Source organism: Scardinius erythrophthalmus (assembly GCF_964197995.2).
Source record: "Scardinius erythrophthalmus genome assembly, chromosome: 12".
Lineage (NCBI taxonomy): Eukaryota > Metazoa > Chordata > Actinopteri > Cypriniformes > Leuciscidae > Scardinius > Scardinius erythrophthalmus.
The window spans coordinates 28,968,742-28,984,416 of record NC_138232.1 but is presented as its reverse complement, the minus strand read 5'-3'; the positions used below and the strand labels follow the sequence as shown (position 1 = coordinate 28,984,416).

The 15,675-nt window shown below is 39.3% G+C and overlaps 1 protein-coding gene across 1 annotated transcript in view; it reads left to right on the top strand.

The window, feature by feature from the left end:
* Nucleotides 1–3,783: 3,783 nt before the first annotated feature.
* The window catches only part of cygb2 (cytoglobin 2), a gene marked incomplete at both ends in the record, with an annotated part of 194,306 nt that continues 182,414 nt past the window's right edge, over nt 3,784–15,675 (top strand). The window contains one exon of the mRNA XM_081380168.1: nt 3,784–4,064. Within this exon, the coding sequence (XP_081236294.1) occupies nt 3,784–4,064 (281 nt within the window). The remainder of the gene's footprint in view (nt 4,065–15,675) is intronic.

The window sequence follows — 15,675 nt, the reverse complement described above, 5'->3', positions numbered from 1 at the left end:
CCCAGCTCACAGCCCTCATCGCTGCCCAGCTCACAGCCCTCATCGCTGCCCAGCTCACAGCCCTCTTCGCCGCTGGTTCCGCCCAGCTCACAGCCCTCTTCGCCGCTGGTCCTGTCCAGTCCAGAGCCGCCTTCATCACTGGTCCTGTCCAGCCCAGAGCCGCTTTCGCCCCCTGCCTCTTCCAGTCCCGTGTTAAAGCCTGATATTTCCCCAAAGGAATTTTGGGGGGGGGGCTATCAGTCTTCTCCGCCATGGCCACCCGAAGGGTCCTCTCCGCCGTGGCCACCCGAAGGGTCCTCTCCGCCGTGGCCACCCGAAGGGTCCTCTCCGCCGTGGCCACCCGAAGGGTCCTCTCCGCCGTGGCCACCCGAAGGGTCCTCTCCGCCGTGGCCACCCGAAGGGTCCTCTCCGCCATGGCCACCCGAAGGGTCCGCACCGCCATGGCCACCCGAAAGGTCCTTACCGCCATGGTCCCCTGCTCAGCCTGTATCACCATGGTCCCCTGATCAGTCTGCTTCACCTTGGTTCCCTGCTCAGTCTGCACCGTCCTGATCACCTCCTCTGTCTGTCCTGCCACCATCCTGGAGTCCGTACTCCTGAACCTGCTCCACCTTCCCGTCACGGACTCCAGGATGCCCACCCTCCCTCCCGTATGCTGCCTTCTTCGGCGCGGGACGCGCCTTACGGGAGGGGGGAGTAATGTCACGGTCACGTTCTTCAGCCTTCATCTGTGTGTGCACTTCATTCCCCAGAATCCTCCATGGCGCACACCTGCACTCACTCACCCAATCACCAATCATCATCACCTGCACTCCCTCATTAACCACCCTTTATATTCAACACTCTCCCTTCACTCCTTGTCTGGTCTCGTCGATGTTCACCTTAACATGACCCACAGACTTCCGAACACTTACCTGGATTCCTACCTGTCATTTCATCCTCTCCAATCCATCCTGCCTGCCATCCTGTTCTGCCTTCAGCCCGACATCATCTGCAAAGAGAAAGAAAGACAAGGACATTACCAACCAGCTAAGCATCCACTGTTATTCTGTGTTTCTGTTACTCACCATCTGTCTGCATCTCCACACTCCCTGAAAATAAACTATTAACCTTACCATCTTGTCTGCATCCTCTGTAAAACCCTGACAACTAGTACATTCTGTTGATCCTTGATCAATTTTTTCTGACATTCTTAAAAATACCAGCACACAGAAGCAAACAAAAGAACTAAGATCACTGCATTTGACACTCACACTTCCTCTGCCTCTTTACTACTAACAGAAGAAAGAGAACAGCAAAATTTCAACTGATTAATTATTAATTTATTAGTTAATTAGGCTCCCCAGACACAAAATAACTGAAGCTCTGTTCACTGAACCATTTGAATGATTCTCACTAAATTATTAAAGGTCTGGAGCTCAGTTATGCCCAGGTTCACCCCTTTTTGCTCCACAGACAAATGACTGGAATTATCTTGTCGAACAGATGTAGTCAGATGTATGTCCTTTCCTCTCTTTTTGTGTCCATCTCTCCCCAGACAGCAACAGTGTCGGCCCAGATCCGGCCCACATCTGGACCGTGTGAAATCCACATGAACCAGATTTGGGGTGGATCTGGGCTGATACTATGTTGCTGTCTGGGTCCGTATCTCATGCTTGCTGTCTTCATAGCACTGCACCAAATAGACATATTTAACCCTTGTATGGTGTTCGGGTCTGTTGGAAGAAAAGAAAAATGATACAATTAATTATTTTTTCAAACTGAGACTCATTGGCCTTGGCTCATTTTCTGTGAGGAATATATATCAGAACACATTTTTAATGAAAACACACTGTACACCCCCCCTACACATTTATATTACACACAGGATGTTCGGGTCCACTGGACCCGGGACTAATAAAAGTGTGGAAATTGTAGGTCCTGTGTACCTTTACTCTGTCCTCCTCCTGTCAGGGCCTGCTGTTAGTGTGTGTATGTTCTTTTATATGGTTTATGAGGACACAAATGTGTATAATGACATGGGTATTACAACGTAAACATGGTTTATGACGACATCTGTGTCCTCATACTAAAACATACTAAATGGTGTTTTTTGAAATTCAAAAAATGCCAAAAGTTTTCTGTGATTGGTAGGTTTAGGGGTAGGGTTAGTATAGGGGGATAGATTATACAGTACAGTTTGTACATTAGAAAAACCATTATGCCTATGGAGAGTGACCGTACACCACATATCCAAGTGAGTGTGTGTATGTGCATGTGTATGTGTGTGTGTGTGTGTGTGTGTGTGGGTGGGTGTGTGTTTTGTGTCTGTCTGTGTGTGTGTTGTGGGTGTGTGTAGTGTCTGCATGAGTGTGTGTGTGCGTGCGTGTGAGAGAGAGATTGTGTGTAAGTGTGAAAGAGTGCAAGAGTGAGTTTTGTGCTTCTACTCCTGCCATTCCCACACGAGGTTGCAATTCTTAAATGTGATCTAACAAAGGTAAAGAGAAAATATTAACCATATATGCTCTTTATATTGCTTGTAATTGGGATGAAGTAAACATCTGTTGAGTATTTTAACATAACATTTTTGATTGTGTTGAATTAAAAACCCAAAAATGCAGCGGGTCCACCAGACCCACGAACACTGGCTGAGTAACAAAAATATGAACACCACACAAGGGTTAAAGACAAATATTCAAGATGGTGTTTGTGAATTAAGTGACAGAGATTAAATTGGTTATGTTTTGTGTCAGTATCCTCTTTTATCATTATATATATATATTTCTTTCAAAAAAGAAGTCTGTTGTGCTTGTTTATATGAAGTAAAAATAAAAATAAAATATTTGAGAATAAAAAATAAAATAAAAATCTAGATGATCAGTGTTATACTTTGGGATACAGTTGTGGTGTAAATAAAGCAACAGCATTGCATAATCTCACATATAATCACTGCAGTGCAGTTCATTAGGGCAAATTACATCTCAGGTATACAGACATATTTCTGTAAATAGTAGAAAGCAGCTTTTTTATCGTAAAACAGTGGTCCTTTAATACTTTTTTCAAAAAAGAAAGAAATATTATTATTGTTAATTTGTTATTTTGATTTCTATAGACCCTCTTGGTGAGGAGTAATCCTCTTCATTCTTTAGGCAAGACTGTCATCTCTGGATCTGGACATAATTTCTTCTGGCTCAATGAACAATAATAAAATTAAATAAATAAATACAAATAATAATGATAATAAAAAAAAAATATATATATATACTTTTGTGAGAAAATCTTTGTCTGAATTTATGTGTATTTTATTTTGTGTTATAGGCTTCAGATTCATGTTATACCTTTTTAAAGAATGTGATTGTTAAATGAGCTTGTGCGTGTTTGGAATCTGTGAGTGTAAAGGCACAGCTTGGAAAGGCTTGATAGGTAACACAGGAATTGTCATGCGCTCTCTCTCTCTCTCTCTCTCTCTCTCTCTCTCTCTCTCTCTCTCTCTCTCTCTCTCTCTCTCTCTCTCTCTCTCTCTCTCTCCCTCGCTCTCTCTCCCTGTCACTCCTCCCTTCAGCTCCCTCCTTCTCCTCCACACGTTCCATATCTGAGGTCATTACAAATCCAGAAGTTCCAAGCACAGACAACATCTGTGTTAGAGGGTAGACAAAGACCTTAGCAGCTTGGAAGACAAGGAACGGAAAAGCAAACAGAGAGAGAGAAGACAGTGACAGCAGATATATTCATTGAGCGATTGTCAGTAGTGAAATCATCCTGCCTGCTCAAGGGAGTGAGGGGCACAGGGTGAGAGGGGGGCGGATGCACACTCTCTACTCTCTTGCCCTGCGTTTCTGTTGCCCCCTCCGCCAACTTCGTCGGTCCTCTCCACCACCACCACCTCTCATTCCATCGTCTGTGCCTGCTTCAGGCGCAAGTACCCCGTGGTGTGTCTGTGGCATGGAGAAAGAGAGGGAGGATGAAGAGACAGAGGGGAGGGAGAGACCAGAGCCGCTGACAGATGTGGAGCGAGGCATCATTCAGGACACCTGGGCGCGTGTTTACGAGACCTGTGAGGATGTGGGCGTCACTATACTGATCAGGTGCAGTAATTTGCCAAAGAACTGTTAGAGGTCTTGTTTTATTGTCTTTGCACTGTGTTAAAATCATTGTAATCTTTTAATGTGTTATGATATGAAAGTTTTTGGAATTGTGAAGTTCATAGTTATCAAAAATTTTCAAAAGCAGCAAAGACATTCTTCCAGTTTTTTTCAATCATATGCACTTTAAATTTCTTCTTTAACCACACATTTTCATTCTGCCATTAGATGTGCTTCTTGTACATTTGCAAATGACAGCATGTGCAGCTGCATGGTGGGCAGAGAAGAATACTGGCAAGCAGACCTTTCATGGTGGATATTTTAGCACACAGGGACAAGCCGCTGGCATACAAACACACAGACACACAGATACATCCACAGTACATACAAGTGAAAAGAAAATTAGGAACAATAATGATTTACATGATTTTACATGAACTATATTATTCGGAGGGGGGGGGACTACAGATAATGTCTTTCTAAAATGTGACACTTTTTTGAGTATTTTTTTGCTCTTGCAGCTGGCATTCCCAAATTAGGCTTGATGATGGACAGATGCCAAGGGAAGATGTTCCATGACATATTTTTTCCACATGCTTTTTCCTCAGTGTCAAAGCTTCTCAAATATGCACAACATAGAACAAATCCATCTTTACAGTAGCTCCTATTTTTAACACTCACCAAATAGAATTTAGCAGGTACAGATACCTGCTATAGTATTTCCTAATCCCTGCAATACCTTTGTATGGTTTTTGTGATAATTTGGTAGATTCTGTCAGAGCGCTGTACGTGTTAGATTAGAACAAACTCCAGAGGTAGATTTAACAGGGTTTGCAGTACTCACAATCCCTTGTGAGTTTACAGTGCTGTATTGCATAAACTGAAATAAGCCAAAAATGGGTAACACTTTATTTTAAGGGTCCAGAATAATGCATTAGTTAAGGATTAATTAATGATTAACTTGTTCAAAAGTAAGCATTAGTTAAGCACGAATACACTAGTAATTCATGATTAACTTTACATTGTAAGGGTCCTGAATTATGCATTAGTTAAGTAAGGGATAATGTACATCCAGCCGGTGGTTTTCTCAAAATAACCCCCGACAAGGGCGATCAGGACCCCGACGTGAAGCGGAGGTAATATTTATTATTACACGGCTGCTTGCCATATAAGTAAATAATTACACACAAAATATTGATCTGAGTTGAAATATTTGATTAGTTGTTTAAACGCAAAGCTTCCGCGGAGAGCAGTTGCTAGTAAATGTTGAAATTAATATTAACAATGATTAATTAATGCAGTAGAAGTATTGTTCATTCTTTAGTTCATGTTAACTAGGTAGTTAACTAATGTTAACTAATGAACCTTATTATAAAGTGTTACCAAAATGTCAAAAGCGGTACCAATAGTAGTCCGAATGATGATGTGTTGCAGTCGCAGTCCTCTCTGGTGATATATAACAGTTTTGTGTCTGGTACAGAGCAGAATTTAAGTTATTAATTCAGAAAAAAAATGGTATTCCGCTTCACTTCATGCATGTCGCAATCTGCGACGAAGCAAGCGAGAGCCAATGAGCGCTTGATATCACTGCTGTAAAAGGTGTCGTGTCAATCTTTTTGAGGCGGCAATTTTTGAATTCATAACGAGCGCGGGATTTGTTTACGGTCGCTGTTGAGGATGGAGATGAAGATCCCTTGATAAAGAATTGAATTTGGATCTGTTCCTCGCAGTTGTATGGATTCTAAAGATGTGGAGTAAAGCGGATTAAATTGATGCCTTTTGTGAATTTGTGTTACGTTTGGAGTACTTTCTAGTCCTGTGTCTGAGAAAACACCTTTTGTGTCCCATGGCAAACAAAAGAAGTATTACATGATAAATAATGGTTAAACAATTACAAAAATGTTATTCATTTTAAGGTTTTAAAGTGTAGTTTTGTTCAACGTAATCCTTTGAAACGAGTTTGCAGTGGAAGTCACGAACAGAGCAGGGCTGCGTTTCCCAAAAGCATCGTAGGCCAAAGAAGATCATAAAAACGATCGTACGACTGATCTTAATATTACGGTCTGTTTCCCAAAAGCATCGTAATTTAAGTAGCACTAGAAAATCATCGTAGATCTACGAGTGCTCTGGAGTAATCGTAAATGCGATTACGATTACTAAGTGCGTCGTAAGAAGACAGAGAGGTCACCTGCAGGACAACCAGCAGATTACACCTTTATTCAAGTGCAATGTGATTATAAGGTTTCGATTGTACTTTAAGTTTATTGTACACTTTATTACTCGTTTTTTGTTTAAATGAATTTCTAAATGAAATAATTAAAAAGTGCAGAAAACAAAAACAAAAAAATAGAAATAATTTAATCCAATAATTGTACTGGGAAAAATAGCTTTCCTGTAGCTCAGTGGTAAGAGCATTGAGTTAACAACGCAAGGTTGTGGGTTCGATCCCAGGGGATTGCACATACCTATGTATAAAATGTATAGGATAATGCAATGTAAGTCACTTTGGATAAAAGCGTCTGCCAAATGCATAAATGTAAATGTAAATAGGGATGAACTCCTGCCATCTTTGACCTCCTCCTCCACCACCACCTCTTCATCTTATCCCTCCCTGTTAAGGACACTCTCATATGTCCTGAATACAAGTACAAAGATTCTCAAACTGGTGAGGTGTGTGGCTGCAGTCTGGACAACAGAAGATGGAGGCTGAGGCCTGGGAGGGTTGTTTGGAGGACTAGGAGATGTGCTGGGAGATGGCAGATGAAACTGATAGTTCCTTTGAGCATGAAGGACCTGACTCAGGCTCAAGTTGAGTTACCTTTACTCCTCCATGGATGTCAATACCACCACAAATGCCATCTGAAGCACTTGTGCCAAGTATTGACAAGGCCTTTTCTTCCTCTGCTGTGAGAAGGGAGGACTCTTTGGGCCCACCACCTGTTTTATTAAATGTTGTCCTCTGCAGTGCCCATTTCCTTTTAGCAAGGCTTATGCCACTTCTTCCTGACCTCCTTCCCTGATCTTTTAATGCCCCTTGTTGCAGTCGGTTTTCTAGCAATATCCTCCTAGATTTTTTGTTTTTGTTTATTTGTTTGACTGCCCTTAAACTTGCTGAAAATAATACGTTTGTATAGCTCCACCTCATCTAAAATGACATTAATCTCCTCTTTTAGAAAAATAAATTTTCTTTTTTTTTTTTTGGTTCAGCCATTTTGCTGGTGTCTCCACCCGAAGGTTTGTGCTTTTTATAGATTTCAAAATACAAGCGTGTGCTACAATTACGAGCCATTCTACAAGGTGACATTTCAGCACTTGACAAACGGACAGCGACTCTTAAGTAGCACTTACAGTTTTTTACAATCGCTATGACAATTTTTTCAATACTTTTAACAAATTTCCTAAACTCTTAACGCACCAACACACCTAAAACACACAAATGGCAAAACGGTTAATTTCATGCTCAAAATCACACATTGTAAACTAAACTCCAAAACTAATTTTCAAAATACAATAATACACTAACAGAATACACAATGTCTAACAAAACACTGCAAACATGTTTCAAAATCAAATCATTATTCAAAACACTAACATATGTTCTCTTCCAACAGGAACATTTAGTCAATCATAACACAATGAAAACAAAAAAAAAAAAAAAAAAAACTCTATCATCTGCTGAAATTACAGAAACTGCATTATTTTATGTGTCAGGTCTGCCCTTATACAATAGACAGTATATTGTATTGATCATAGATTGTGTTTTGCACTGCAGTTTTTTTTTTTTTTTTTTTTTTGGAAGTCTCTATTTTTTTGTTTTGTTTGTAATGTAAATGCATGCATTTTTTTTTTTTTTTTTTTTTTTTTTTTTGCAGCAGAAATTCAGTACAACAAAATAAATGACCCTTCTTAGAGTAGCCTTCTGTAGTCTTCTGCATTTGTCCACATGTTCTCATCCACATCACACCTGATATCTTCCCTGGCAAGGCATCTTGGGAAGAATCTTTTACAGTAACATGCCTTATTCACCCCTGGCAGTGTTCAGCTGTGATGTATTGGTATGCAGCATCTTTTGCATACAGGAGGGACATTTGGTTCTGTGGACTATGGTCAAAAACCTTTCATCTCCAGGCTGAGAAAACTCCTCAATGGGGGTTGAGGAAAGGGAAGTAAGGGGCAAGGAAAATAGACATCATCCTCTGATGGGCGTCAAACCAGGCTGTGACTAGACGGGAATGGTGGAATACCATTGTCCCATATTTGCATAACTTCAATCAGCTGTTTCTCACTAGCAATGGAATAATGTGAAAATACAAAATATACGAACAGAAAAAGAAAGAGAAAAAAAAAAGAGTCATCTTCTAATTATTTGCATAATTCAATCAGCTGTTTCTCAGTAAGAATAGAATAAAATACAGGGGATATATTTGTGTTTCAATTCACAATATAAGCAGCTGTTTACCTTGACTTTAGCCTGTAAGGTTAGGTTTAGAACATGGTGTTATCTGTTCTGACATACAGGGTTAAAGCATTGGTAAATTTGGCAGTAAAAATCCATTGTTTTGTTCTTGTTTGAGCTTGTTTGTAAAAAAAGTTCAAGCATTTTAAATTTGTGTTAATTATATGCATTTTGTGTTAAAGCAACAAGAAATGTGTTAATGTCACGGGGTGACAAACAGCCCCGGAACAATTCCCCTCTGGAGAATTGTTCCCGTCGGGACGTTTTCAGCGTAACACCATCCCCGGACCTGTATGAGCATAGACATAATATACATAGACGCCCTATTGGCCGCTTTGGAACGTTGCTGCGATACGTCAACGCGTCCGCCATTTTGTGGAGGGCAAGACTGCGCTGTAATCAAATGCAAGTAAACTGCTGAGCTGCGGTTTTTCTGTATAAAAACCAAAAAAAATTACATTTATCAACCGATTTCAGTGGTTTGTATGTGGTGTACAAAAAAAGTTCCATCTGTAGTTAGTTAAACTCTCGATAGTTAGACTTATATATTATTTTTTTTTTTTTTAATAAGGAATGGCCAAAGCTCTGGCTTGTCATGTATTTAGCTTTTCATTCTTGGATAAGAATTGTGAACACCCCCATACTGAGACATAATTTAATTTTCACATTAAATTAAATAAAGTTTTCTTATTGTGGGAAAAGCATATTCTGTCATTGACCCGATTTTAGCAATAACAAAGATAACTGATGGATCCTTTATGGTACATAAATATGGATATGGTACATGGATATGGTACAACTACAGTGCAATGCAAATAGTAAATATAAGATAAAGTGAGAGGTAGGCTAATAGTAAATAGTTTAGTCAATAAAATAAACAAACAGTATACAGTAAATAAAATAGTAATGAAAAGTATAATTATATAATATCCTCCTGGGACCCAGAAAAAAAAAATTTTTTGAATTTAGTTTTTTTCCATGTCATCACACTGTTTAGATCACAATAAACAAATGGTAAAAAAACATTTTTGCAAAATAATATTTTATTCATAAGTTATGCTATGTCCTCTGTAGTGGACGTCAGGACTAAGTTGTTTAAAAAATAAAATGACATGAAATTATATGTATGGGCAAAAACAATGGGATTTTTTTTTCAATCACCAATAAATGTGTGGGTTTCAGGATTTTTTCAACCAAAATTTGTATGAAGATTATTCTCAACTATGTTATGAAAGAAATAACGGAATGAATTGATACACCATTTTACATTATGCAATATGTGGGTAAAATGTCCATAAATTAATATTCCCATTCAATGCAATGTATCTATACACTGCATCTAATTTGCACCTTAATGTGTTCTTGGAGCAACATTTAATGAAAAAAGAAGTGTAATAATTGGAGTAATAATTGGCAACATTTTTATAATAATATCTAATATTTCATAGGAATATTGATGTATAATTTATTTCCATATTCACTTGTTGTGTCTCACAAAATGCCTGATAAACATGATTTAAGTCCTGATGTCCTCTACAGTGGACACGTTTGAAATCAACGCCCTGTTCTGGAACAGAAAATATTTTTTTTATTTGAAACCCCTTAACATTTTCCTGAGATGTTGTTTTATGAAATACAATTTGAAAAGTAGTCCAATTTAAATTATAATTACAATATATTATCATATTTCCATAAGAATGCTACATTTGATCACTAAATTAATGTCAGACATTTTTAAAGACCAAGGAGAAGTTGTTTTCATGGTGAAACCTCCAAACATTTGGTATCTCTGAAAAGTCCTGAATGTGCTCTTTACAGGACACCCAGGTTGTGTCATGTGACATGTATGACGTCAGAGAAATTCCCTAAAATATAATGTCCACTACAGTGGACAAAAGTCTATTCTTGGGTCCCAGGAGGATATCATAAGTACTAATATAATAATAATAATAATAATAATATATTGATAATAGCATATAGTTTATGTATACTTTAATAATAGCAGTAGAATATGAAATATCAATTACAGAATATAGACAATAAAAAATAATAGGTTAAATAGTTACTATGAATAGTAAAATAATTTGACAGCATAACTATAATAGATTGATAATTGTAAGTGGTATATTATTATAATAACAATAATAAATAATGTAAATTTATACATTTTAAAATATTATTACATAGGCTATATAAAATAAAAAATGACGCAACCCTGTCTCTTTTTGTTAAATTTCAGTTTTTAAAAGGTATAAGAAGCTATACAAATCAAGAAATAAAGTAAACGATCCAGTCAAACATACAGCAGGCTACACTGTTATAATAGCCTAAATATATTAAGTTATGAAACTTCACTTTGCCCTCAGCCAAAACAATCTGCCAAGGAACAAATTATAGATTAATGAAACCAAAGATCGCCCTTTAGATAAACACAAGACGAATTATTCTCACTAGACTGACAGCGACTAACGTCAGAACTCAGAAGCGGTGTACGACAGGCACTATAGCCGAGGCAAGGCTGTTCTCGGCGGGGTACATGAGCGCTGAGCGCCCGCGGGGATCGCTGGATCTCACAACTCCGAAACCGTCAGATAACATTTTTAAAAAGGCGCTATCTTTATAAATAAACCACAGATTTGAGCTTTAAACAACTACATTGTCGACTGAAAAACTCTTAAAACTACATTTCGTGACACAATAACAGTAGTATTTTTAAATTTCGTGGCCTTTCTCCTCTGAAAATAAAAATAGTAAATGAAATGCAACCAGAAACAAATTTTCAGTTTTGCTTGAGAAAGGTAATTCCCTGAGACCTGTTTTCAATTGTGTGGCGATTTGTAAAGCCCCAAGCAGCACAAGAAATAGGCATTTTTCTCAATTCTCGTTATGAGAGGTATGGGAAAGTTGCCCTCCGCAGTATGGCGGCGCCGTTGACGTACGATCCAGCGGCCAATAGGGCGTCTATGTATATTATGTCTATGTGTATGAGTGTTTGTCGTCATGACAACTAAACGGCAGATTGGTGACAGGTGTAAGGGCTTCACGTTGAGTGTTTGATTGAGACCACTCCCGCTTCTTGACAGGATAAAAACACACAAGGAAGAGAAGGCTGCGTTGTGCTGTGTGGTGCGGTGCCATGCCATGCTGTGGTGTTGCGCTGTTCTTCTGCCCCGTTGATCTGGATTGTTCTTCCCCCTGATCGTTGGTGGCTTCTCTCCCGTGGGGATTTGTTTATGGAACTGCAGTTGAGGGGTTGTCTTGAAGGAAAAGGAGTGTTATTTGAGAGGACTCGGGGATGGCCAAGAGGAATGAAATTCGCTGACTGAGCTGGGGAAGAGACAGATGAGTAGTTATCAAACTGGATCTCATAACTGCATGTGTTCTACACTAAATTGGGTATTGGATTGAAGTGTTTGGAGCATGTGTACACCCTTCACCGAGTGAAATATTGATTCTTGTTGATTTCCTCATCTCCTCTCCCCGATTGGAGTCCAGCAGAGTGAAGTCCGTCTGTGACCTTGAAGACAAATCTCTGGAGTGTCCTGTCTGCCCCTGGCGATCATCAGTCCGGTAGACCAGGATCTGTGGGTGAGTGCTGGCCTTATGTGCACTAGAAGAGTGGAATTGCAGTGTGTAAATTGACGTTTCCCCTCACGAATACATGTTTAGAGTTGGATTGCAGTGTGTGTGTGTGGAAGAATACCTGTTATTGCCCCGCAACTGCCCATGTGCCCTGGGGATCTACTATTTACTGTGAGAGCTGAGTGAGATTGCTTACATCTACGTGCGGTGTCTAGAAAGAAGAACCTCTGCGAGACAACATCACCCCATTTGAGAACTGTATATTGCTGTTGAAGTTGATTCTGTCTGTCCTAGAGAAGCCCCGTTCAGCCTGCGACTGAGTCTGCTGCAGCCCTAAGCCTACCTGCATGGTGTGAAGTTATCTGTCCCCTGCAACACACGTGAGAACTGTATACTGCTGTTGAAGTTGATTCTGTCTGTCCTAGAGAAGCCCCGTTCAGTCTGCGACTGAGTCTGCTGCAACCTTAAGCCTACCTGCATGGTGTGAAGTTATCTGTCCCCTGCAACACACGTGAGAACTGTACACTGCTGTTGAAGTTGATTCTGTCTGTCCTAGAGAAGCCCCGTTCAGCCTGTGACTGTGAGTCTGCTGCAGCCCTAAGCCTACCTGCATGGTGTGAAGTTATCTGTCCCCTGTAACACACGTGAGAACTGTGCACTGCTGTTGAAGTTGATTCTGTCTGTCCTAGTGAAGCCCCGTTTCGCTTGCGACTTGGAGTCTGCTGCAGCCGAGCCTTGATCCCTCTACTCACTGGAGATACTCACCTGTCTAACGCTCTTCCACTGCTCTCCCACCGTGAGTCTGGCATCCGTCTGTGAGGGAGCGAGCTGGGATTTCTCTACTCACCTGTGATATTCACCTGTCCAACGCTCTCCCACTGTGAGTCTGACGCCAGTCTGTGAAGGAAGTGATCTCCGTTCTCTCTACTCACCTGTGATACTCACCTGTCCAACGCTCTCCCACTGTGAGTCTGACGCCAGTCTGTGGAGGAAGTGATCTCCGTTCTCCCTACTCACCCGTGATACTCCCCTGTCCAACGCTCTCCCACTGGGAGTCTCGCCGGTTCATACCCGCGGTGCTGCTCTGGGTCCCTGGGAAGGAGAGGACAAGGAATTTTAGACTAGGACTTCTTAATTGCTTTTAATACAAAATAAAGTTGTTATTCCTTTTACTCCTGCCTCCTGCCTCCTCCTTTGATACGCTCCTCTGGGTGATAGTGGGTTAGGGGTGGGTGCAGTCTGGTTTGGCCCACCCCGACCTGTGACATTAATAGTATAGCTTACACAGACGGATGTAGTGCTAACTGTTAAGAGTTTTGGAAAATTGTTAAAGGTATTGAAAACTGTCATAGCAATCGTAAAAAACTGTAAAGCGCAGCTGCGTGCGCTCGTGCTAAGGTCGTTTTTGTGAAACGCACGTGAAATGAACACGAACGTTCGTAAAGTCGCTCGTAGAAAATCCTCGTAAGTGCTAAGATCCATTGTTATCTGGAAACGCAGCCCAGGTCAATAAACTTAAATGTCACTCAATAAGTGCCATAATTAATGAGGATATAACTACTTTCAAATAGGGGTCAAATTGTCTTTATTAATACTGTATTAATGGCAGTTTAGCCTAAATTTTTGGCTTATTCTGGTCAATAAACTTAAATATCACTCAATAAGTGCCATAATTAATGAGGATATAACTTTTACTATAGAACAGGGCGTCAAATTGTCTTTATTACACTATTTTAGCAATTTATAACTGCAAAACCAACAGTAATTAAACATAATTACTAGCTCATTTAACTTAATAGAATGGCACAGTATAATTACATCACTACACAAAATAATATACAGCTTATTAAGTTGTAAATAATGACTAAAAGATGTTTACTGTACATTCAGTTAATTATTAATTAATTGGTTAATTGTATTTATTTATAACATAAATGTGTATCTTTCTAATGTTTAATAATTTGTAAATAATATATATTAAAAATGAATAAACACATAACTAGCAACGTATAATATAATTACAGTTGATTAGATTAACTAGATTATGCATTTTAGCACCCAAAAATGTATATTAAAAATGAATAAGCTCATAATTAACAATGTATACTATAATAACAGTTGACTAGATTAACTAGATTATGCATTTTAGCTATGTTTTTCTGTAGTCTCTTCACACACATAAGCGAACATAAATCAGTTTTAAATAGGCAAAGCCTACATGATTCATTACAATAGAATGCTTTAGGTTGCCAGGACAACTGTCAGGGATAATTTTGTGAATTTAAGTTATTAGACTAAATGTGTGTGTGTGTGTGTGTGTGGTTCAGGTATACAGTACCTTACATTATAGGGACAAAATATCCCCAAAAAGATGGCAATATCCGAAACCTTTTTCCTTTTGGGAATATTTTTTGGTCTCCATGAGGAAAATAACTTAAAATTATAGTGCTGTTTTTTGTTGTTGTTGTTGTTGTTTATTTTAATGTAAAAATGCAGAAAGTATTCTGTGCTGAGTAGTTTTAGGGGTAGGGTGAGGGGATATAATGTAGGCCCTACAGTTTTTACAGTATAATAATCATTATGTCTATGTAAAGTCCCCATAAAACATGAAAACCCAACGTGTGTGTGTTGCTAATCTGTGGATACCGAGTATTGGCACACTCTGATGTCTCTCACTCTCCTGTTGGCCACATAGAAATTGTTTTCGTTGGCACCTTCTGTATGCATTTACATTTATGCATTTGGCAGACGCTCTTATCCAAAGCGACTTACATTGCATTTCAAGGTACACATTTACATTCTTATCAGTTCTTGCTTTCCCTGGGAATCGAACCCATGACCTTGGCGTTGCAAGCATAGCATGTACAGCTCTAATATTTGTGTAACTACACACATGTAACAATCGACTGAATGGTATGGGTAAGTACAAATGTGTAACAGGGCATTGGTAACAACACTTTTTTCACTTCCATGCAATTGTATTCTTGTTTAAATTTGTCTTTAGAACTTCTCATGCTTATTACCTCTTTAAGGTGAATTGCTTGTATTCATTATGTGTAAGTTGCTTTGGATAAAAGTGTCTGCTGAATGAATAAATGTAAACTAAATGTAACTTATTTGGTTATTATTTTTCAAAGTTCAAAGTTTCAAACTCATTTAACAAAAAGCAAATGTTTATTTATCATATTGACCATCTGGGGCTCGTTCTTCGTACGTTGCTTATTACATCCGAGATCAAATGACACATCCAAGATGATATCATCGTGCTAATCATGATCCGGCTAATTGGGTTCTTCGAACTCATCTGTTGTTTATGATTAGTATCGCTGGATTGAGTTATCTGAGATAACTGCGCGTTCATGCGCTGGCTTAAAAGGGGATATGTATCGATCGTAGAAACATTGATCAGCAACGCTGCTATTGGCTGTTCAGCGTGGCCAAAGAGCACGCACAGTTTTTCTCCTCAGCAGAGCAAGATAGTCGAAGTTTATTCGGAATTTTAATGTTTAATCAAAACACCAGGAAACACAAAGTCTGCAAAAGCCAGGAGAGAGGGCTGGCAAAAAGTAGCAGACA